Here is a 20,167-nt window from a genome sequence, read left to right on the forward strand (position 1 = left end):
ACCAGAGCCTGCCTGACACTGATGCACTGATGGACTGGGGCAAGGGGGTCCTTTATAGTGACAGCTGTCCCTGATGTTGCCTGATTTTATTACTTTTAAATGAATGTCTGACGGTGTAGACAAAAAAGTTGGGACACAACTTAAAAATCTTATAAAACATACGTGTCCTTGAAAAACAGCCTTGCTTTGATATGAGATTTTACTAAGTGTTGCTTTTGATAAAACAAACTCCTTTTCATCATAAAAAATCATAAAAAATCAATTTTATTACATTTTATATGTATGATTGAACCCTTCTCTGTGGACACAGTTCTTTTATGTGAGAAGACAGTAAGTGTAATAGATTTAATATAGTAATGATAAAAATAAAAACTGAAGGGGATAGTTGTCTTAAATACATTTTATTATTAATCTATCACACTGTAACATTTACAATTGAAAATATTTTCATTGTTAAACCTAATAACAGTTACAATTGCAGGACATGTTTTGTCCCGTGTCTCAAGAATCAGTGTCATGTTATGATTTCTCTCAAATGTTTAAGTTTTAAACTGTTTAATTATTTCAGCAATAAAAATGCTTTTGATTTTGAAAGCACACTTAAAATGACCCCATGATTTACTCACCCTCAAGGCATCCTAGGTGTATATGACTTTCTTCTTTCAGACGAATCCAGTCAGAGTTATATTACACATTGTTCTGGCTCTTCTGTTCTGGTGTTCTGCAGTCCAAACGTGTTCATTTCTGAGATGTTTGTGTTATCGAGAGTTTACACAAAGTGCTAATACAGAAAAATACAGGATATCTTAACTATTTCAAGCCTATTATCAACCTAGTAAGTTAATAAATCAGTGGTCAACAAGTGGTCAGTGGTCAACTGTTTTATTATAGAAAAGAGCTGAAAAGAACTGATGTTTGACTCGTAGAAAGCAAAGAAGTCTTGGCATTTGTTTTTCTGCTATTACATTCAGATTTGTTCATTTCACAGATGCTTTTCGTGAAAGCAACAAATGAGGAACATTACAAGCAGTTTGCTGTAAGAGCCATTCATTTCCATCATACCTGACCGCAATTTCGATATAAGCTTGATTAGTGCACAAGCAAACATGTTTATAGTTTTATTTGCTGCCATTTCAGAATGAAGAAGAAGATTAGTCTGTCAAACTTTTAAATGTGTAAGGCATTTTGAAGTTTTAATAATATAAAAAAAGGCATTCAATTTACTGCATAAATCATTTTAAAGCTTTCAAAATGTTTAATGTTTTAAAGCTTTTATAATGTTAAATGCATCGTGAGCGAGTCTCCTGGCCCAATTTTTATTAAATTAGCAAAGTTGTCACAAATGTGCTTTTTTCTTTGTCATTATGGTGTATGGAAAGCAGATTAACATAAGGCTGCATCATTAAACATGCATACAGATGAAGGGGTATGAATACTTTTGCAAGGCCCTATAAATATTGATGCTTGTACTAGATCTCTCAAATTCTGATGGTAACCACATTTGTCTTCTACAATTATAAATCACTTGGATGTGTACTGCTTAATCACAGATTATGTGAGTTAATGTCAAATACAAAGAGTTCCATTGTTACAATCTACCCTGGGGTGAGTTGCACCACTAGCTCGGGATAGATTTAACAATATAAGGTCATTTGCTGTAAAAAAAAAAAAATATCCACACTATCTGATTTTTGCATAAACATTATTGAAGAACAAAGACAAAAAGGTTTCATTGACTGAATGAATTAATGAATGAATGAGGCATTTATATAGCGCTTTATTGTGTATTGCTTTACACCAAAAGTGCTTTACAATGATGGGGGGGGGTCTCTCCTCAACACCACCAGTGTGCAGCATCCACTTGGATGATACAACAGCAGCCACAGCACAACAGCAGCAGTGCACTCACCACACACCAGCTACACGAGGAGAGGAGAGAGAGACAGAGCCAATCAAGTGGTTGGGGATTATTAGGAGGCCATAATTGACAAGGGCCAGGACACCGGGTTACACCCCTACTCTTAACGAGAAGTGTCATAGGATTTTTGATGACCACAGAGTTTAACATCTCATCTGAAGGATGGTGCTTGTTGACAGTATAGTGTCCCTGTCACTACACTGGGGCGCTAGGACCCACACAGACCACAGGGTGAGCACCCCCTGCTGGCTTTACTAACACCTCTTCCAGCAGCAACCTAGTTTACCAGAAAGTCTCCCATCCAGGTACTGACCAGACTCAGCCCTGCTTAGCTTCAGTGGGTATGTATGTTAAGGAGCCTTTAACGTTATTATCATTAACCCCCCACACACACGCACACACACGTGCCTGTTTTACCTTTATAAATCTGCAATGATTCAGAGACTTCATAACTAATCACTGATTTTTCATGTTTTCCAGGTCATCTTTCCATTATCACCAGAGTCTCTTCACATTGGTCTTCATCATCATCATCATCTGAACAAATGTTCACTGGTGTGTTCAGCTTTTAATGCGAGTCATGTGCAGAGGTGGACAAAGTACACATCCCCATTACTTGAGTGAAAATACAGATACTGCTGTTCAAATATTACTCTATTACTCAACTTAAAGTTGTAAAGGCATATTTTTACTTATATAAAAGTACAGAAGTGCTTACTTTCACAATTAAATTTCCCTTTTTTATGTCACCACATTATTTTATTTTTGTTGCATTCTTGTATGAATGAATGCTGTGCTGTCATGGAGGTTGAAGGTCCATCTGCTAGCAAGCGTCTACCTTGAACTCATTTAAATACTTCTTTAAAATTTAGAAAGCTTTTTTCAAAGCTGAAATCGTACAAGTAAAGAAAGGTTTCTACATTGTGTTTATTTGACCAGATTATGCTAAATCATATTTCTGAAAGGACTTACGTTAACATTATTAGCCCAACTACGTTTTTGCTACTAACTAACGTCTTTGTTGAATATGTGGCTATGCAGTAGAGATGCGTTCACTGTCAAACATCATTCAGTATTCATTTTGTAATTTTGTCCAATATTTTTGCTTGATTACACATCTTGTTGGGATTTATTTCATGTCTTTGATTTCATAAGTTAACATTGCAAGTGAAATAGTTTTAGACTGCTCATTTTTTTCTGCAATCGAAAGAAAGTAAAATAGCTTACATTATGTCAATGCTTTGTCTCATTTTAAAGATATTGTCAAGAATTATTTTATTTCAATCAGCAGTGTTTAATTACATATAACAGTTCTGTGTCAAATGACAGTGCCTTGAATTTCTCTGCAGTTCTTCCGTTGGCTGTCAGAGTGCAGTGTTGACAGCACATTGGGAGCAAATACTGTTTTTATGACTTTTGTTTCTGAATAAATGTAGCTGTAATGTTGTATTTCCTTCTGACTAGTAAGTTGGGAAACGTAAAAAAAAATAAACAAAAAATAAACAAAAAATAAAATTGCTTACTGTTTTAAAACATTTTAATGCCTTTTAGACATACTGCACATGAGATGATGAATATAGTATTTTTTGACTAAATGTTTAAAAATAGCATTAGAAATTTTATAATTAAAGAAATTAAACACAGGTGTTTGAAAAGACATAATTAAAAATGTGTCTGCACAACCAATAATTAAAAAAAAGACCGTGTGACTTCAACATTTTTAACAACCAGTCTCCATGGTTACAGTGCAGAGCTCCAGACCATATATCAGTTATCAGAAATATAAAGCAAAGTAATCTGTGTTATTATAAAAACAATTAAATATCAGTCCATCTCTACTATTTATGCAAAGATCCTAAATCTCAGAGGACAGAAACATACTGAACTTTATGAGTGTATGTCAATACAAGTGCTTTTGAAGAATAGTACATGTATAGAAAAATAAAGAATAAATTACAAATACAACAATATAACTTCTCTTTTCTCATATTTATGAGAAAGAGAGATTGAAAGAGAGGTAGAGGGAGAAAGTGAAAGGAATGACAGAGAATGTGAGAGAAAGGGGGAATAAGAGGAGGTAGGGAACACTTCTGAAGTTGGAGGATGCTGCATTGAATGCAACAAATCCAGGCTGGGTGCTGCCCGTATAAGACTGGATCCAGTCCTGGAACTTAGAGACTCTGGCGAACCCATTGGGATATTTGGGGTCAGCACACGAGTCTCTTATAAAATTTGCAATGCCAGACTGTATCCACAGGGAGCTGTTCCTAATGACCATTGGACCTCCAGAGTCTCCCTGTATTGACAAACATTCAGCATTTATATCTCTGACAGTATCCAGTGAACAGCTGCTACAGACAGAAGTATGCAGTAGTGTAGCTCAATGATAAAAGTCTGCCAGCGATGTGTCCATCAAAGCAGTTTTTCTTGAGGCTAGCGCACCTTTTCAGCTGTTTGCAGTGGGACCGCTGAGTGTTTTACTCTTGTCACCATAAATGTTTCTCAATACTCAGACTGGTGCTTCCTCGTTTCCTCTCTCCTCCCTCCATCAGCTGGAATCCTGGGAACTGATCAAATTTAGCTGTCTTGAAGGAAACTTCAGTGGTCTATTTGCACTGCGTGGAGGCGAGGAACAAGGAACGAGGAAGCTTCCAGAGGAGCGATGAGTAAAGATACACAAATTTGAAAGTCTTTCTTGTTGAAACCCCCTTTATATCTGTCAGAATAATTTTATATTTTATATACAATTTTAATTTTGGGGTGGAATATCCCTTTAAAGACAGTTTTGCCAAAGTGCTACCAACACGTGAACTTTGCAACAAGTGGAAACATCATACTGGACTTTATTTATACATCAGAGAAAAAGACGTTCATGTTTGCCCCCGCCTCCACCTCGGGTACTCGGATCACATCTCTGTTATGCTTATTCCAGCATACCAACCACTTCTCAAACTTGCCTATTGTGTCATCATCTGTCTGCCTTATTTAATCTCACTTCTTTGTTCTAGTCTTTCTTCGGTATTATACATGTTTGTATTGGTGTGTGTGAACGCTTCTGTGGATTTCCTTCTTTCTGGATGTCATTAAAGTAATTATTGATTCTATCTTTGTTCTTGTGTGCCTTCCTTGACACAGCCGTGACATGAAGGAAAGAACAAAACTGTCAACGCTTTAAAGACATTAAAGCATTTTTTCAAGATATAAAAAAAATGTTTGCTGCATGGTTAAAAATCCCTACTTGTATAATATTGGGTTTTGAGAAGAAAAAACATCAATCGCTTAGGCTGTCGCATTTTATTATTAGATTCAGAAATAATGTAGGCTAAAACATCGGTAAATAAAGCAAATTTAGAAACATTATAAACACAACTGGGCTTAATAGAGATACATTTGAGACCTTTTCTGTTACTTTGAGGTTTTTTTTTTTGTTTGTTTGTTTTTTTTGATTAAAAATCGGGCCAATCATCATCACTACTTGTTTACTACCTTGGAGTATTTTAAGCAGGCCTCCATCCCACTGTCACACGGCTGCGTGGTGCCAAGATGAGAAGCGCAAGATGAAGATAATCCAAACAGATATTTATTAAGTCCACAAGAACAAGGAAGGGTTCACACACACAACTATTTGGATTACTTGTTAGTTATTATTATTTTTTTTAATAAACTGTGTTGTTTGGAATTTGTCTTCATCATCCTTTGGGACTAAAGGTTACAAGAGCGAGGCGGTGCGGCATATATTTTCAGCTCATAATTTCAGCCGTCTTTCTCTTTTGGCATTAAGAAATGAAAATGCCACTTTGGCCGATAATTTTTGGCACATGCTTAGTTGTAGTGTTTGAGTTTAAGACTGGGCTTAAATAAGCAACAAGGATAGCAGTGTAAAGTTTGCAGGTGAGCAATTACTGGTGTTTTGTAAATCACGGCGGATTAAAAATGGTTAAAATGAATGACTGGTATCTTACTTGACATGCACTTTTTCCTTGCTGTCCAACACAAATCATATTGCTTGTGATGCTTAAAGCCCCTGCATAAGCATTAGCACAGTCACTGTTGCTCACAACCGGCATCGTCACCTCCTGCAGTATATCAGACACTGGGCCTGTGACACAGATCAGAGGACACATTTTATGACTTTTAGAAACCATTTCTAGGTAAGTATAACTGGCAAGCAAATATTCACCCACCTTCAGATTGTAGCCTGCCCCATCCAGTGACCCAGCTCTCTGTACCTGCAGCAAATGTACTACCAGCCGCTGCCAGACAGACCGGCCGAATGTAATCAGAGAAATTCACAGAGGAGGAGAGCTGGACCAGTGCTATGTCGTTGTCATAAGGAGGACTGCTATAGTTAGGATGGTTGATGATTCGACTGGCTCTCCTGGATGTCTCATTAGGGTTTGAGCCGGATTGCCTCAGACGACCGAAGTACATCACAACTCTAGACAATACAAAACTGTAAATAGAGAAAGTCTGCTTTAATCCTACTGTTATCAATCTACAAATGCCTTTTAAGCTGTATTTAAGCCTTAAACTTCATACTCCTGGAAGCAGTGAGCTGCAGATAAAACCCAGTCTTTAGTGATGAGAGTCCCGCCACAGTTATGACTTGAGCCGGAGACATAAATGCTGACCTGCCACGGCCAAGCCCCTGCTTTCGCGTTCTCCCCTCCAAAAATCCTGTCATTGAGAGGGGCTCGACCACAAACTGATGAGAGAAAGCAAGATGTGTGATTTCCTTCTTAAATGCCTCACAGACACAGAAGATTCCCATTCTGCAGGTTTTAGAGTCATTATGACAACTTACCATCTAACTGACAGAGCGAACCTGTGTGGACAGACAAAGACAAAACAAAGTGAGCACACATTCATCCGCAGAGAGCAGAAGAACAAGTTTTAATTAGCAGCCTTTTACATCAGCACCATTAAAAAAGATAAAACCTTCACCTGAACTTTCGCCTCAGCACTATGGGAATTTGCAACATAATTGTGACCCTGGACCGCAAAAGTCCCTGGACCCCCCAAAAAAATAAATAAATAAATAAACACAAACATTGTATGGGTCAAAATTATAGATTTTTCTTTTATGCCAAAAATCATAAGGATACTAAGATAATGTTCCATGAAGATATTTTGTAAATTTCCTTCCATACCAGACATCCCAAGTCTCCCGCAAGTCCCGGGAGTCTCCCGCATAATGATAGCGGCTCCCTAATGCCCGCAAATTAGTTAAAATCTCCCGGAATCTAGAGCGAGCGAGCAAAAGCGTATACGAGACACACAGACTGTGTTTCAAACCGTGTAGCGCGGGCACGGCAGAGAGGGAGAGGGAGCGAGAGACCTTGCGTGTGTGTGCTAGTGTGCGTGTGTGCGAAGCGCATGTAAGACAGAGAGCATCCTGATTGGCCTGTTTCGGCAAATCAACCAATCAATTGTCAGTGTGGGCGGGCTTTTATCTTTTCTCCCGAACCAAATGAATCAGTTATGTCTATCTAGAAACAGGAGCACCATGGCAGAGGGAGAGTGCCACAAAAAAAAAAAAAAAAAAAAATAAATAAATAAATACATAAATAAATAAAATACCAAGTATAATACACATTTTACGGCAGACTACACAAAAGTAGTAGTTTAGTGTTGTAGTGTCAAACATAATGACAGTCTTGCTCGCTGCACTATTTGTAACAGCGACTTCAGCATTGCCCATGGCGGGTTAAATGATTGCAAAAAGGCATGTTGAGGTGAGTTGACATGTTTCATTTCATGTGCATATTATTCAGGCTAGTTGCCAAGGCTACATGAAAACAACAAACTCAGACCTGTTTAAAGTTGCAATGGAAAATAAATAAAAGCAGTTTACATAAATAGTATAAGTAGCTTATATAAATAGTAAAAGTAATCTACATATTTAAACATAATTAACGAATACTTGCATAGACCTATAGCTTATAGAAATAATATTTTATGCTTTGATATCTTTTAGTAAAGTCAAGTTCTGTGGTGAAATTATCATATCCTTGTCCTCCTTCCTCTTTTTTTTTCTGGGGGGGGGGCGGTCTTCGGGATACCTCCCTGAAATTACTTTTTGCAGGTTGGGATGTCTGCCATAAATATATCAAACCTAATTTTTGATTAGTAATATGCATCGCTAAGAACTTCATTTGGACAACTTTAAAGGTGATTTTCTCAGTATTTAGATTTTTTTGCACCCTCAGATTTCAGATATATTCCAAATAGCTGTATCTCCAAATATTGTCCTGTCCTAACAAACAATAAATCAAAGGAAAGCTTATTTATTCAGCGTTCAGATGATGTACGTATAAATCTTATGACTGGGTATGTGATTTATGTATTGACCAAAAACCTCATCCATCAAAATACATAAATCTCTCATAAAGACTTCCATACATATGCAGAGTTTAAGTTTAATAACACAACCAAATACTTACATTCATAGGTTCAATTTTTTTTTTTTTATAGTCATGAGAAACAAATTAAGTGTTTTTACAAAGGTTCTTAGGAATTAAAAGGCTTGTCATTTAATAAATAATTGAAACACACATTATTAAATGTACATCTAATATCGTCATGTTCTAGGTTTTTTGTAAGCTCTTACCTGCTATGTACAGCAGTATGATTGCAGCAACACTCAAAGCGCTGTTGAACTTCATCCTTCTGTTCTGTGATCTGTTTCTCGTCTGTCAGGTTTAAAATGAGACTGAAAGCAAGAACCACCGCATTTATCAAGAGATCTCTGTCTCCACCCCATCACTACATTAATCTCTGACTTCATAGGTGTCTTCTGCAGATGTGGGTGGGACATGTTCCCATCACTTTTTGAAAGCATTTTTTGACAGCATGCAGAAGCATGTACAACACAGTGAGAAAAAACAACAACTTCCAATCTATCATTCTTCATTTGATTCATATGTGTATCATGAAACACATGCATACACAAACACACTCTTTTACTGGTGTGATCGAAGTGATGAAGTTCCTGCCAAATCTAGCATTCACAGACATGTAATCCACAATATAGCACCAACCAGTATAAGGAGATGGATTGTGGATTACATATATAAAAATGTCTGTGAATGGTGCATTTCATAGAGTCTCTGCTAACTTGAGACCTGTAAAAGGTTTTCTGGGACCAAAAACTTTGTAACTCACAAATGCATGTTCATATCTCTCAATTCTGAGAAAAAAGTCAGAATTGTAAGTTTATGCATGCAATTCTGAGAAAATTTTAAATTTGCGCGATGTAAAATCAGTTGTGAGAAAAAAGTCAGAACTATGTGATAAATTGCAATTAACTTTTTATTTTTTATTCAGTGGTGGAAACGGTCTTATGCAGTGTAATCAGTGAGCAAATTTCCATAACCACTGAACTTTCTCAAGAGAAAGTCTTTATTTTAAAGACCCAAGATCAAATGCTCTGCACTGACATTGTTTTGCTCTGTTTATGACAGAGTTGATGGTGCTTTACCTTGATAGAGAATGGACTTGCATGTACTTTCGTAATTTTAACCTACTTACATAGGCACCTGTATATGATCACAATGTGAGAAAACCAGTAGGTTAAGTCAACACTATTCATACTAACAATTCCAGAACAGACAATCATCTTAGAAATTCTTCTGTTAACAGCATTTCAGGGCCCTAAGCTATATGCAGCATTGAAAATGACTACATTATGACACTTTGAATAAAATTTTGGAATTTTGACAAGAATTGGCTGATCTCTGGTTTCTCCAGAGTCACACAACAGGTAAAACCAGACCACTCTCTAGTAAGCCACAGCAGTTTCCAGTAAGTCAAATTATATGGGGGTGGGGTGAAAACAATGTTTTAAGGTGAAAACAATGAGGATCTTTTTAGAAACATTGTATTTGAAGAATAAATAAATAATTCTTACAAACATAGAGAGCATCTATGACACGCAATGAACACAATTATTGTTACCATGACCCTCATTCCAGTATAAGTTGGTGATTTGTTCACTCCAGATATTAACAACATTTAATGTTATTTAGTGTTATTTTACTGCTCATCGTAAAACCTTTACCCTCATCCATCACCTTTTATTCATTATTGAAGTGCACAAAAATGTGTGCTGAATTTATATGTTTCCGTTGGTTTACATCAGTGACGGAGGGTGTACACAAACAAACGCTGAACTTTGGCATTCATTTAATTTCTACCCCAGTTTAAAGAAACAATAAAACCGAGCATGTATTTCTGATAAGCAAAATGCTGCTTCTAGAATAAAAACAGGAAAATGGGAATGCTGCAAACGGTCAAATTACATCAAATTACCTCATCTTTTGCGGTCAAAACTGACTGCATCCACACAAGCAGCATTTTACATGAACATTTTACATTTTAAATGTAGTCTACATTTTAAATACAATATTGTCAATTATTGTTTGTTTTATTTTACAAAGAAATAATAATAGTTCCAATGAAGTCGGCGACAGAACAGGTGTGCGTCTGCAACAGCAACAGCGATGTTTCGTTAGTGAAGGAATCTGCAGCTTTGAACGATTAAGAGAGTCATAAATAACTCATTCATAACTACAGCCATTTGCTTCTTTACTAAATGAATGACGCAATGCTTTGCTGACTTTTCTTTGTACTAGCAACAATATAGCTGCTTAGAAATAACATGTATTTGCATAGTAAATGATAAGAATCAAAAACTGCTGTGCTGTATCCAAATCGCATACTTATAAATAGATTGAAATCCCAGCATAACTGAACATTAAACACACTCAAATCTCCTGCTTTTGTCATCTTGCCAAAAAACACATGCCTGTAAAATAATACTCCATTTCAACATTTTACACTCTCCCCATTAAGTTCCATGCAAAAAGGCAAAAAAAACAAACAAAAAACCACGGTAACTGCAATTTCATTAATGAAAAGCAAATAAAAAAATAAATAAAAAAAAAACTTCAAGTGCTGCAGTTCATTATCACCCTATAATTTAATCTACAGTCAATTTTACAGTAATAGAAGAATAATAATAAAAATAATAATAATAAAAAGAAATCAAGTTTAGAAGAGAAACAGTTTTTTTTTTTGTGTAGATAACATGATTGGTTAGGTCAATCTGTGTTTTTTCCAATTTATTTTATTTTATTTACCTTTTCTTTTTTTAAAATGAAGAGCACATTATACTCTGCACAGCCCCGGGCCCAAAAACCTGTTAGCACAAGAATTCTTAAAGATGATTGACTGTTGTGTATAGAAGTATGAAGAGTGTTGACTGTACACACTGGTTTTCTCACATTCTGGCCATATATACTGTAGATGTCTATATGTGAGCAGGTTAGAATGGAGAAATGGCTCATAAGTAGGGCAATAGCATCTGGTCTTTGGTCTTCATAGTAAATGCTTTTTTTTTTTTTTTTTTTTTTTAAGAGTTCATTGGTTATGGAAATTTGCTCATTGATTGCATTTCATGAACCATTGTCTCAATGCAGTATGTTTTTTAAGACCCCGTATTTCTAACTTATTTCTCAAAGATAGATATATAAGTCAGTTTTCTTTCATCTCAGTAGTTAAGTGAACATGGGTGAATTTTAAACAGTTTTTTAAACAATTTCACTTTAAAGGTGCCATGTGTAAAAATTGAGGTAAAAATATCCAAAAAATGACCTACACGCATCAAAAGAATGAGAAGAAATAAGGGCGATGATGTCATTAAAAAAATGTCAAGTTATAGTGCTGCAGAGATTATCAACCTTAATTAGCATTAGCATTACTAGCCACGGCCCGACAGGTGTCGTAATACCAGTTTTCGGCCATGGGAGGCGATATGCGGGGCAACATAACCACCAGCCAACCTGCAATACACGAATAACTCGCACGGCTTGTGGGCGTACTTGAAGCTGATGTCAAGCAACCGCGCTCGGGAATCACAAATCAAATCCGATAAGAAAAGGAGCCGAAACAGAGTACACATCGGCACTGCTTTCCATCGCTGGAGACAACTGATGGACTTGAAAGAAATGAGCTTCGACTCCGAACTTGCAACATTTCTTTTGGATCGGTAAGTAAGATGCTGTTAGTATTTCGCTAGAAGTTTGTTTTATATGTTTGCGTATTTTTTTCGGGAAGTTATAACATAGAAATGTATCGAAGGCTGTTCGATAGACGTGCTAATGTTAGCGATGGCTAACCGTAGCTGCGTTTGATAGTAAGCTAGCTATAACTTACCCACAGATCCGATCCGGTTTTCACCTGTTATCTACCAAAGCTCGTCTCTACCAAGCTGATGCTAAAATGTAACATTACCTAAGAAGCTTGAAATGTCTTCGATGATAATGAACCCGAGAGAGAGAGAGAGAGAGAGAGAGAGAGAGAGAGCGAGAGCGTTCTGGCCGCGCGCGCACTCACTCACTATATTCAGAGCGGTCAAGTTTTTGAAAGCGTGTTAAAAGAGTCAATTGCGTGTGTCTCACGGTGAATGCTTGAGAGTTGGCAGCTCTGGTTACGTTGGTTGGTGCTAGCTTGGTCAACATCAGCTGTCTGATGTTGACCAATGATGTTGACAGAATGCTGTCTGTCAAATTAATTTAATTCAAATAATGTGTATATAAAATTCAAAATGTAATATGAACAAAACGAATATGAACATATTCACTGGTAAAGGTGAAGGGGAGTAGCTTGAAGATGTCATGTTTCAAAATCACTTGACATCACCCAACGTTCCTCTGGAGGCAAAACGTCCTTTAGGCTTCGGCTATGGCTCTAGGGTTGTTGTGAAGGTAGGGGCGGAGCATAGAGACTATGCCGTTTCTCGTTTGTTACTCTAGAGTAGACCAATTCACTTTATTGAGGCATACTGCCCCCATCTGGTATGGAATGTGGAGTATGACTTGATTTTTTTGCCAGACATTACACATGGCTCCTTTAAGCATTTTTTGCTATAGATTAGACATGTTTACTTTAAGCATACAATATAATATATATTTTTGTATATATATTTATATATATATATTTATATTCTTCCAATATACTTGGCGCGAAGGGAAGGAAAAGATGTGGTAGAAAAAAGTGTACAAGAAATAGGGATAACAGCACCCTGGAGAGGATTGTGAAACAAAACCCATTCAAAAATGTGGTGGAGGTTCACAAAGAGTGGACTGCAGCTGGAGTCAGTGCTTCAAGAACCACTACACACAGACGTATGCAAGACATGGGTTTCAGCTGTCACATTCCTTGTGTCAAGCCACTCTTGAACAACAGACAGCGTCAGAAGTGTCTTGCCTGGGCTAAAGACAAAAAAGACTGGACTGCTGCTGAGTGGTCCAAAGTTATGTTCTCTGATGAAAGTAAATTTTGCATTTCCTTTGGATATCAGGATCCCAGAGTCTGGAGGAAGAGAGGAGAGGCACACAATCCCCGTTGCTTGAGGTCCAGTGTAAAGTTTCCACAGTCAGTGATGGTTTGGGGTGCCATGTCATCTGCTGGTGTTGGTCCACTGTGTTTTCTGAGGTCCAAGGTCAACGCAGCCCTAAACCAGGAAGTTTTAGAGCACTTCATGCTTCCTCCTGCTGACCAACTTTATGGAGATGCAGATTTCATTTTCCAACAGGACTTGGCACCTGCACACAGTGCCAAAGCTACCAGTACCTGGTTTAAGGACCATAGTATCCCTGTTCTTAATTGGCCAGCAAACTCGCCTGACCTTAACCCCAGAGAAAATCTATGGGGTATTGTGAAGAGGAAGATGCGATATGCCTGACTCAAGAATGCAGAAGAGCTGAAGGCCACTATCAGAGCAACCTGGGCTCTCATAACACCTGAGCAGTGCCACAGACTGATCGACTCCATGCCACGCCGCATTGCTGCAGTAATTCAGGCAAAAGGAGCCCCCGACTAAGTATTGAGTGCTGTACATGCTCATACTTTTCATTTTCATACTTTTCAGTTGGCCAAGATTTCTAAAAATCCTTTCTTTGTATTGGTCTTAAGTTATATTCTAATTTTCTGAGATCCTGAATTTGGGATTTTCCTTAGTTGTCAGTTATAATCATCAGAATTAAAAGAAATAAACATTTGAAATTTATCAGTCTGTGTGTAATGAATGAATATAATATACAAGTTTCACTTTTCGAATGGTATTAGTGAAATAAATCAACTTTTTGATGATATTCTAATTATATGACCAGCACCTGTATGTATGTATATATATATATATATATATATATATATAATTCAGTGCCAGAAACAGGTTTCATATTATTCTGAAAATAAAGCAAAGATATGACTGCACATAATTGTAAGATGAAAAATGTTGATGTTGTACGTCACATCTGGTTGGGACACATGGTGTAACAATTTGATCCCCCCAAAAATCTAAGTATAAATATAATAATTGAATCTGCAATTCGATAAAGTGGAGAGAAGAAGTCCAGTCTTGAGATGTGCATGAACAGTTGATTTGCATGGCAGACATAGAGATCCAGATTTTTTATTTGTTCATTTGTTTTTAAATGTTCAATATGCAAAGTTCTTCTGTATCTTAATACAAAAATGTTCATAATTGTTTGAATGAAAAACACACTACTGGGGAAAAAAAATCTGAATATTCATCTTGTGTCAAGCTTGTGATTATTTTAACAAAAGCAACAATAATATTGTAACGGGGCAAACAAGACATGAGACGTGCGGATCCATATGCAAAGCTTTACTTAACAAGACGTGGTCAGAAACGGGCAAGGATCAGGCGATGGCAAACAGGTGTGGAGAAGGCACAGCTAGAGCAGTCCAGGAAACAAGTGAGGATCAAAATGTAATCCAGTAGGGAGAGCCCAGAGGGATAATCCAGGTGCATAGAAAGGTCCAGCCAGGGGCAAACAGTATCCAAGCAGGGCAATACGAGAGAGATAATCCTAGGAAGGCAGGCGGAGTAGAAAACACAGGGAGACGGGCAAAGCAAGAGTAAACTATTAACTATAAGGCAGGCTGCGTAGGGTAACGATCAGCTAACTAGGGATACGTGCGTACAGTACTCAGCAGCCTGAAGGTGTCTGAGTGAGTGTTTATGTAGTGAGTGTGTGGTGGGTACAGCTGTGTGCAATCAGTGTATTCAACAGTGTGGGTGTGATCAGTGCCTTCAGCTGTGTATGCAATTAGTGCAATGGGTGATGGGAACTGTAGTCCGGGGTGAAGTGCAACAGTGGGTGTAGTGCATGAGTCCATGTAGTGAGTGGGTGACCTCTGGTGGTGAGTGAATGGAAGTTCATATACCAGATCATGACAAATATAATAACTGTAATAATATATATATATATATATATATATATATATATATATATATATATATATATATATATATATATATATATATATATATGTATATGTATGGTCAGTGGCCCTTGGCTTGGTATTGTTGACAGAATTCGGCCCTCGGTGAAAACTAATTGAGAAACCTGGCCTACAGGTTACAAGTAACATAAATCGTGTAAATCCACATCTCAATTCATGTGTGAAATTCCATACAACTAAAATATTCAGAAATCAGAATATTGATAAAAAACAAAAAATTATTTAATAAAGTATATAATATAATAAAGATGTGACTATAACACAAGCAACAACAAACTGGCAAAAAAAAAAGCAACATTTAAATGGTAATCATATGTAAGAATGTTTTTCTGTCTATGCACTAAACACTTTAAACATTTTTTTAAATTGTGTCCATAACACATTAAGCCAAAGTGGGCCAGCAATATTCACCATATATAATAATAATAATAATAATAATAATAATAATAATAATATATGTTATTTCCATTTTATTCCCTTTTGATGGTTGAATTGAATAAAACAGGAACTGTCCCAATAATGTCTGTTTCCATTTAGTGAGCAACGGAAAAGTCTAAAAAAAGGTTGTTGTTTTTTTTAAATCTTTCACCATGACACAGTCCTCCTTTGAGGTGTGGCCACACCCACCAGTGTCATATTGCATCAACCAAAACTATTTTATCATTTAGATAGTGTCCCTTTAATTAAGAACCATTGCTATGCTCTAAAGGTGTAAACCCTTTGAGCACAGTACAATCAAGCTTAAATGGCCCTCTTTACATGATGGTCCACTTTACCTGAATTCACCCTACGGGAGAGCAAGCCAAGAGACTCTTGCTGGCACTCTCTGGAGAGTGTACAATAATGCGCTGAAATGGTCAAAAAAAAAAACAGCAGTGTGTCCTTGATAATTCAGCAGAAAAAGGCTTTTGTTTTTACAGGTTGTTCTGTGCACAGGTGCTGAAATGGTCAAGCACCCACAGAAAAACACAAGATAGTCTCCGCTCATTTTAACCAATGAGAAATGGATTGCAGTTTTTGCGACTTATTCTCATATTTATAATTCATTTGATGCAGTTGTTGCCGTTATTTTCATGCCAAATGTCGAGAGTGCATTATATCTTTGCTTAAACATATTTTCATTATCAAACATACATTTTAAGAATCATTTGGTAAGTCACACTTCAGAAAAGCCTACGAGGGAGGTTATGTTTTAACCTTCATCCATTCTGTGTGATGATATTGAGCAGTATGTAGCTATAAAACGGTTAGTGAAGTGTGTAAACTCAGGCAAAGAAAATATGAGACAAGCATCAACGGAGAATGGAAGTGAAACCGAGGCTTGTGAAATCAGACTTTCAGAGACAGAGGGAGAAACAAGCAGTCCAGTAATACCAAGACAGAGACCAACAGAGAAAGGAAAAGTAAGAATTAGTTAGTTTTCAAAGTAGTGAGCTTCTTATAAGAAACTTTTCTGAATTAACTGCATGTCTATTTAAATATATGGCTTTTTAAATATTATACGTAACAATTTTTTTTTTTTAAATGTGTTTTTTCTCCAGGCAGGTGACAAGGTAGAGGCCCTGGGTTTTATCAGATAAACCGGAGACCACACCTGCCGGTTTACAAATTGAGGAGCTGGGGACTAATCACAAAAGAAGACACAGGAGACGGGTTGCCAATCCATCAACATGGAAAACATCTACCCACAAGAAACTTGTAAACTCTTCAAATAAAAAAGCCTCAGCCAAACAAGTGAGAACTTGGAAGGAGTGTACTATGTCATGTAAATACAAATGTGCAAAGAAAGTAAGCCCAGCTGAAAGGGAGAAATGCTTTACACAGTTCTACCAGTTCAGTCAAAACAGGAAATATGACTTTATAGCCATGACTACAGACGGCAAAAAAAAAAAAAAAAAAGAAAGACAAACCTGTGATGAACCACAAAGAAAGCGTACCTACTCATTTAAGTACTATCTAAACATAGAGGGTGAAAAAGTGAGAGTCTGTAAGCAGTTTTATCTGGGCACTCTTGCCATAAGCCAGAAACCAGTGTATAACACACACATGACTTCCCTGCCAAAACCAGGTGCAAGGGGGAAGCATCCAAAAAAATAAAAAAAAATGCATAGATGTAAATCAGAAAGAGGAGGTAAAGACACACATCAGTTCATTTCCTGTTGTTTAGTCACATTATTGTCGTGCCAATACAGAAAGGCAGTACCTTGAGCCAACACTCAATGTTTCAAGGATGTATGATCTCTACAGACTTAAATGCACCTGTGAAAGAATCTTATTATCAATTCATATTTAACACAGAGTTCAAGCTAAGCTTTCATGCCCATAAAAAAGATCGGTGTGATCAGTGTGAAGCATATGAGACTGCCGTAAAGCAAAACATGGTAAGCCAAAGTGATGAAAACAATCAAACAAAGCATACTGCTGACAAGACAACTTAACTTGTATAATCTTACTGCTCACAGTTCACAAACTAAGAAAGGCTACTGTGCTTTGTGAACAGAAGTAATGTCAGGTAGGGCAGCAAATGATATTGCAAGTGCACTGGTGAAAATACTAGAACGTGTTGTGCATGACCATCCAGATGCCACTGAAATAATAACTTGGAGTGACAGTTGCGTGCCTCAGAACAAAAACTCTATAATACCTTTTGCTATGGCAGACTTCTTGACAAGGCATCCTCAAATAAAAAGGATCACTCTGCAGAACAAGAGGTATGGTGAATCAAGGGAAGAAGAGGTTATCTTTCACAGAATATTGCTAGGGCACTCAAATTTAAATAGTACTCTTAAAATAATAGGCAAACATCCAAATGGGTTATGTGAACATTGTCATGTTGAAGAAACAATACCTCGTGTATTTCTTGAATGTAGTATGAACGAGAAAGATGATAGTACTGTTTATTTAAATTAATGTTCTTATATATGTATATTTTATATGTGCTTATTTAAATTAGGGGGGGGTATTTTGACTGATGTTCTGCAAATGTACTGTGTACTTTAAAAATAAACAAAGAAATACACTACATACTTTTAAAAGTTTTAATATGAACAGTACAGTTTCTACAATATTTAACTGGCATTTATTTATTGTATTTATTCATTTTCGAATACGTTTAGCTTTTACATTTGTACTTTCATTTCTATTTTAAAAATTAAGGTGTTAAATTGTGGTTTGTGTGCATCTTCTCTCTCCTCTCTGTCCATTTGCTCTCTCTCTCCTTTACTCCAGGTTCCTCCTCAGAACTGACTGGAGAAGTGGATTGGCTGTGCATCTTTTAAAAGTCACATCCGTACAAGACTTCAGAGAGCGTGGCTGTGTGTGTTGAGAGGACGCAGAGGTGTTAGCCTCCCATTCCTTTTCAATTGTTGTTTCAAAGCTAGTCGATACTTTTACACACAACACTTTGTTGTTGGCTTTTCTCTCTTTATTTTTTTTCTGTTGTTACTATTATTATTATTATCCTATCAGTATTAAAATGTAAAGTGTAAAGAGAGACCATGTTTGTAGTAAAATTCCTTTTTCTCTTTATTATTATTTTTGTGGAGGGGCATGCCAAAACAACAAACAAAACAGTGCTGACTTTAAGCACTACCATAAGCAAACTAAATAAATATGAACAAAAATACAGGCATCTTCCCTGTCTTCCTGTCTGTTCCCAAACAGGAGAAGTAGTTAAAGTCTTCACCTTATAAGTTAGAGAATAAATAGAACTAGATAAAAAAGTTCGTCAAGACAAACTTTAAGTTGGCTTGAGAAAGCCTGAACAGAAAGTTTGAAAAGTTTAGAAAGTTTGAAAAGTTTAAAAAGTTTGAGAAGTTTGAGAAGTTTAATAAAGCAAGTGATAAGCATATTGCTAGCATTACTAGCAAGTGACTAGCATAAGCTAATTACTAGCATGTTGCTAGCATGTTTCTAGCATGATTAGCAAGTGACTAGCATGTCACTAGCATGTTTCTAGCATGATTAGCAAGTGACTAGCATGTTTCTAGCATGTTTAGCGAGTGACTAGCATGTCGCTAGCATGTTTCTAGCATGATTAGCAAGTTACTAGCATGTCGCTAGCATGTTTCTAGCATGATTAGCAAGTGACTAGCATGTTTCTAGCATGTTTAGCGAGTGACTAGCATGTCGCTAGCATGTTTCTAGCATGATTAGCATGTTACTAGCATGTCGCTAGCATGTTTCTAGCATGATTATCATGTTGCTAGCATGTTTCTAGCATGATTAGCATGTTAATAGCATGTTCGTAGCATGATTAGCATGTTAATAGCATGTTGCTAGCATGTTTCTCGCATGATTAGCATGTTACTAGCATCTTGTTACCATGATTAGCAAGTTACTAGCATGTTGCTAGCACAATTAGCATGTTACTAGCATGTTCCTAGCATGATTAGCAAGTGACTAGCATGTCGCTAGCACGATTAGCATGTTACTAGCATGTTCCTAGCATGATTAATAAGTGACTAGCATGTCACTAGCATGTTTCTAACATTATTAGCATGTTGTTAGGATAGATAGATAGATAGCTAGATAGATAGATAGATAGATAGATAGATAGATAGATAAGATAGATAGATAGATAGAAACAGTCAGATGATAGATAGATAGATAGATAGATAGATAGATAGAGAGTCATAGATAGATAGATAGACAGAAATAGTTCAGATGATAGATAGATAGATAGATAGATAGATAGATAGATAGATAGATAGATAGATAGAAACCGCAGATATGATAGATAGATAGATAGATAGATAGATAGATAGATAGATAGATAGATAGATAGATAGATAGATAGATAGATAGATAGAAACAGTCAGATGATAGATAGATAGACAGACAGACAGACAGACAGATAGATAGATAGATAGATAGATAGATAGATAGATGAGTCTGAATGAGTTTGAATGGGGTTAG

The 20,167-nt window shown here is 36.7% G+C and overlaps 1 protein-coding gene across 1 annotated transcript; it reads right to left on the reverse strand.

Annotated features, from left to right (window-relative positions):
* Positions 1 to 3,763: 3,763 nt before the first annotated feature.
* Positions 3,764 to 8,881, reverse strand: LOC109072972 (chymotrypsin-like protease CTRL-1). The gene is made up of 6 exons (XM_019089162.2): positions 8,529 to 8,881; positions 6,723 to 6,743; positions 6,458 to 6,623; positions 6,103 to 6,371; positions 5,881 to 6,017; positions 3,764 to 4,214 (listed from the first exon to the last, which is right to left on the reverse strand). The coding sequence occupies exons 1-6, from the start codon at positions 8,581 to 8,583 to the stop codon at positions 3,909 to 3,911; spliced, it is 954 nt and encodes a 317-aa protein (XP_018944707.1). The 5' UTR covers positions 8,584 to 8,881; the 3' UTR covers positions 3,764 to 3,908.
* Between the last annotated feature and the right edge of the window lie 11,286 nt (positions 8,882 to 20,167).

This window comes from Cyprinus carpio, chromosome B3, assembly GCF_018340385.1.
Source record: "Cyprinus carpio isolate SPL01 chromosome B3, ASM1834038v1, whole genome shotgun sequence".
Taxonomy (NCBI): Eukaryota; Metazoa; Chordata; class Actinopteri; order Cypriniformes; family Cyprinidae; genus Cyprinus; species Cyprinus carpio.